Consider the following 5,447-nt stretch of genomic DNA (forward strand, 5'->3'; position numbering starts at 1 on the left):
ACTCTTAAGCACCACTGTAACTCAGTGATGCAAATCTCAAGGCGAACTTGCCAATCTCTCAACTCTTCTGTGGGGGAGCAGGGCGTATCTCAGTAATTTATATAATTTATAAGCACCTTCAGTCCGACAGAATTGACAGCAACCCCATGATGTAAAGGCAGCTTTGCATCTAAACAGAATCACAGAAACATCTGGTTGGAAGAGACCTTTAAGGTCATCGAGTCCAACCGTCCACCCTGCACTGCCAGGGTCCCTAAACCATGTCCCTCAGCACCACATCCACACGGCTTTTAAACACCTCCAGGGATGGGGACTCCACCACCTCCCTGGGCAGCCCGTTCCAATGCTTAATGACCCTCTTTGTAAAGAAATTTTTCCTGATATCCAAACCAAATTTCTCCTGATGCAACTTCAGGCCATTCCCTCTCACCCTGTCACTTGTAACATGGCATAAGACACCACCCCACTCCCCTCCCTTTACAACTTCCTTTCAGCTAGTTGTAGAAGAGAGAAAAGTCTCCCTTCAGCCTCCCCAGACTAAACAATCCCAGTTCCCTCAGCTGCTCCTCATAAGACAAATTCTCTAAACCCTCCACCAGCTTTGCTGCCCTTCTCTGAACCCACTCTAGCACCTCAATGAAATAGTGCTTTTTGAAACTGAAGTCATTAAGTTAGTGGTTGTCCCATGACCATTATGATTCCACATGTTGCCTTTGAAGATCTTAGGCTGGTCAGGATTGTGATCCTGATGTGCTTCTCCCTCAGTACATCTGTGTGCTAAAAACTTTTAACAGTCAAATGTTAGTTTTTAAATGACTGAACTGCTAAGGAACCACCTTAAGTGACCAGTATATCCTTGTTAAGTTATTGGACAATGTGGTTTTCTTTTTTACTTATTTTTTATTTTTTTTCTTAAGTTTTGTTTGTTGTTGCTGGTTTTTTGTTTGTTTTTAATACAATTAAGGATGTACCCCACAAGAAAAAGCAGAAAGAGTCCTTATGGAAAAAAACAAATATATTGAACACATACCAATCAAATGGTACAGATATGGGACTGGCTTTGATTTCAAAATTTAAGTAGAAATAAAAAAAGATGTAATGCAACAGCTGTTCAATTTCCAAGTCTAAATAGGCACTGTAAAAAGACATTTCCGCTTTCTCCAGCACACATTCCTGTCTAAATGCTCCCACTGTAATCAACTCCTAGGTTCCGAAACAAAACAAATCACTGGGAACATTACCTTAGAGTAAAAGTTAATATCCATCCACCCACCCTCTTACAAAAAGAAAAAAAAAAAGCAAACAAAAAAAAATCCCCCAAAAATACAACCTTTCAATGCTGCTGTTTTGACCGGAGCAGAATTGGAGAATTTATAAAGGTTCAAAAGCACCCAAGGCAAGTAGTACAATATAATTTGTTCACTAACTGGTATTGGAAAGGAGATTAAAAACATTGAGATCTGCATCTTGGTACATAAAACTGTTGTCCTGAATAAAGAGAAATCTTTCAGAAAAGTTTTACAACTTGGTGGAAGTCCAGGACCCAGCTTTAGGCATCATTAATTGATGGGGTTTAATTCTGACTTGGTTATAACCACTTTTATATACTGTACATCTACCCTAGTTGGATCAGTGTCTGGAACTGCTCACTGGTGTCCCTTTGAACAACTGTAAACTAAACCATAGTATGCAACTCCACAGGAAGCTAGAGATCAGGTGAGTATACAGCCAGTTAGATCTCCCCTGCTTCACGCTCTTCTGAGCTCCTCGGGTCTTCTGACCGGCCATTAGCACTTTCATACGAACGTTTCCTGTCTTTGAAATCTCGCGGTGACCTCTCCCTTGAGCTTCTATCTTTATCACGTGATGTTCTATCGCGATCCCTTGAACGTTCTTTGTCTCTGGAAGATCTTTCTTTTGAGGATCTGAAAAGTGCAGTAAATTGGAGAATTCAAGTTAGTTATGAATCTGTAGCTATAAAACAGCACTTTGATATTTTTCTTCTTTTTCCAACTTTTTTCCCCAATCTTTTTCAGATTTATGTAAATAGAAGCATATGTGAAGACATCTGAAATCACTGTACTCTTCTGCCTTTCCTACTTCCAATTTCAAAAGACAAATACTGCTAGAGACAGAATTTAATCTGCATTTACTACAGAGCCCAGACTAAGGACAACGCACTTCACTAAATCTTGGATTTTCAACCTCCACCCTCAACCTGCATTAACAGAAGTTTAACTGAATTTATCTACTGTAGTTTCTTGCTCGAGAAGAATGTCTAACCCATCGCAGATATATAAATTACAAACTTGAAAAACATGTTTAAAAATGGGAGTTTGATTAAAAGTAGGGGGAAATTAACTTGCATAATTCTGGAACGAGGCTATTACATGACAAATATAAAACAAATCTGGAATCTGTGCTACCATCAGGTTTTTTAGAAGAATTATCCCTTGCAATGTTGGGGTGGTGGTGTCTTTAGGTATTTTACTCTGACAACAGGCAATTCCAAAACCTTTTAAGTGGAGCCAGAAAAGAGCTGCTCTGTTAAACAATCCACATAGGTTTAAATTAAATGAGCTACCTGTGCTGCAAAAGAACCAACAAACAAACCAGGATGAGGTATCTTCCTCTATATTGCCTCACAAAGTGCACCTAAGCCTTTTGCTGGAAAACATCACATTTTCATTTCAAGATGTACTGCAATCATGAAAAGATTCTAATACGCACTTTCACAGAAAAATCTTAACTGCTCTGCTATGAAGCTGGCAATTAATTCCTTAGCCAAAACCTCTGGAGTACGGGACAGTGAGTTTTTACTCTCTCCACCTACAGAAAATTACTGTCATTACCTCAAAGCTACAAAACTAAGCTCTGCAAAATGCTCCTGCATTAATTTCCTTTTATAAGCTTACAGAGCGACCGTTCATTTTAGTTCCACAGCTGGAAAGATTACTTTCCATACAACGCAGTGTTTTGCGAGACTTAGTATTTGCAAACACTGAGATCCACAGGCATTACTCCTACTCCACAAACTACATATCAAATAAGAGCAGCTACATGCCAAATAAGAAGTTAGCACTGAGTTAGTTACTACAGCTGTTCACAAGTATTTTATGCTGCAAGTCCCCTGCAGAAATAACAACACTTCCAAACCAGTTGACTCAGGCTAACTCTAGCAATCGATCCTAGAATAGGCAGACAGAGGATGTGATGCCATCCTCAGCTTTGGTTTCTCATTCAAGGCATTTTTGAAAGAATAGAAGACTGTTTGTCCAGCCATCCCATCTCTCTACTGGTGAGTCTCTCACCAGCTGACAAGAAGGAAGGCTGGCTTTAACGAATCACAGCATAGCGACGTGAAAGGTTATACAACTGCTTTAGCAAGTTGTATCACTACAGAAGACTTAGAATTAAAATACCATTCCTGCCTTTCTCAAGGGCAAGGTGTAGCCCTTAGAATCAGAACCTCTACTAGACTTACGGTTTTAAGTGACTTATGGTTTTAACAGAACAGCTCTTTTCTGGCTCCACTTAAAGTAAGCCTAGAACGCGTGGAAAGCATTACCGCCTAACTCATCAAGTGGATTACTCAGCAGAAACTGATCCCTTCACCAGATATGCGAGCAGCATCCACGTTCACCAACTATGAATCGCATTATAAGATGTGATACTAGATCCAGGACACTATCTTTGGATGCATGCATTGGGTCTGAGGACAAAAAACCCTTATGTAGCCTTGGACAAAAATCCTAGGGCAGCCTTGAAAGTCTGGGAAAATCCTGGAGCAGCCAGTCAGATCTAGGAAAGCAGGGAAAGATGTACCTACTGTTTCAAACCTTCCAAGGGGTAAGATGTTTGACTAAATGGGCCTGTGCTCCCTTCTGGTGTTCTACTCAAAAGGAGGAAATGGGGGGGGGCGGGGGGGAAGTGAAGCCTGTACTTCTCTACCACAGCAGAAAATTAGCACAGGGCTAGAATATTCTGTTGTCAACCAGGATCTGAAAGATATTAAAAAAAAAATCTAAATGCTACGAGTGGGATCCATCACACCAGCTTTAAATGTCTGCAGCACAGACATCTGAGCTAATCAGCCAGATTCCCTTAACAGTTAGCAGATGAAACAGGCACTTTAAAATATGACTTGTCTCACCTCAAAATAGACACAAAATCATGTGAGATGAGTCTGTAATGAGACTCATGAGATTTACATCTGTCCTCATCATCTAAAGTCAGGTAAAATGAAGCCCCATAGGATGGGGCTTCAGATACTCTATTTGCCCACACAGTGTCTGTATGGGTGTATATTAGCCCTCGTCACATGAATTCTGGTAAATGGGCTCAAGTATACTGACACAGCCATCTCTCAATTTACCCACATTCAGGTCTGCTGTCATGATTGATCTTACCACTGAGTATGCATCTCAACATCTAACTGCAAACATTCACTTTCTCATTGCAAATCAAGAAGCACAATTTATGTATTTTGTTCCTAACGAGATGAAGGATGATTAATTTTAGCTTATTTAGTTCTAAGTTCCAACAGCAAGGAAACGAAGGACTTTATTTAGACCTGCTCTTGGTAAGCCAGTAATCCAAGAGACCTAGGATTCCTACAACGTTAGGCATGTTGCTGTGATTACCAGATGGGTTCCCATTATCTTAGACACATTGCTACTACGACCAGATACCCTGTACACGTTGAGTTGTGCCCACAGAGTGTGGAGGTCCTCTCCTGTTACTGGTAAGTTCGAAATGAGACCTCAGCCATTAAGAGATTTACATCTATACCCTGTTCGTAAGGTGAATGATGACAGATCACAGAAAATGCATCTGTCAGACAAATGACATATTTGTAGAATTTCCTCAGATACAGCACACAATAAATATCCCTTCACTCTCAGAATGAAGACTTATCCGAGAGGTGGCAGCTTTTCATTTTATGTGAAAGGCTCTTCAGAAAATAGTTTCTCCAAAAGAGTGGACAGGAAAACCGAAGAAACCGCATGGTTTGCTGCAAAAACTAATACTCAGCACATGTTTGCCTGTGATAATGTTGTTATTCAGAACAAAATGGGAAAATCACTTCCAGGAGAAGCACTCAAGAGTTTCTCCAGTAAGGAGTCGAACTGTCTAGTATGCTTACATGTTGAAGCCATAATGGATGTGATCAAAACTGGAAAAAAAACCCCAAACAAAAAAACCCCAACCGAAAACCCCAGACATATCAATAGCTTTTACAGCAGGACTCAGCAGCCTACAATAACTGTATTTTGTGGTACTTTAAGTAAGCTCAAAAATCATACTGAAGGCTTTTGGTTAACATAAAATGATGCAACTCTTTCCACACAGCAACCACAGCTCCACGCTTCTATTAGAATAGAATAGCCCTAGAATCAGTGGCACCATGGGCTGCCACTGCTGCAGTTTTCAGCCATCTTTCTCAC

The 5,447-nt window shown here is 40.4% G+C and overlaps 1 protein-coding gene across 1 annotated transcript in view; it reads right to left on the bottom strand.

The window, feature by feature from the left end:
- Nucleotides 1–880: 880 nt before the first annotated feature.
- The window catches only part of LOC104491755 (putative RNA-binding protein Luc7-like 2), a 28,119-nt gene continuing 23,552 nt past the window's right edge, over nt 881–5,447 (bottom strand). The window contains exon 11 of the mRNA XM_010134589.1: nt 881–1,925. Within this exon, the coding sequence (XP_010132891.1) occupies nt 1,733–1,925 (193 nt within the window). The 3' untranslated portion in view covers nt 881–1,732. The remainder of the gene's footprint in view (nt 1,926–5,447) is intronic.

The sequence above is a fragment of the Buceros rhinoceros genome, unplaced genomic scaffold, assembly GCF_000710305.1.
Source record: "Buceros rhinoceros silvestris isolate BGI_N320 unplaced genomic scaffold, ASM71030v1 scaffold330, whole genome shotgun sequence".
Taxonomy (NCBI): domain Eukaryota; kingdom Metazoa; phylum Chordata; class Aves; order Bucerotiformes; family Bucerotidae; genus Buceros; species Buceros rhinoceros.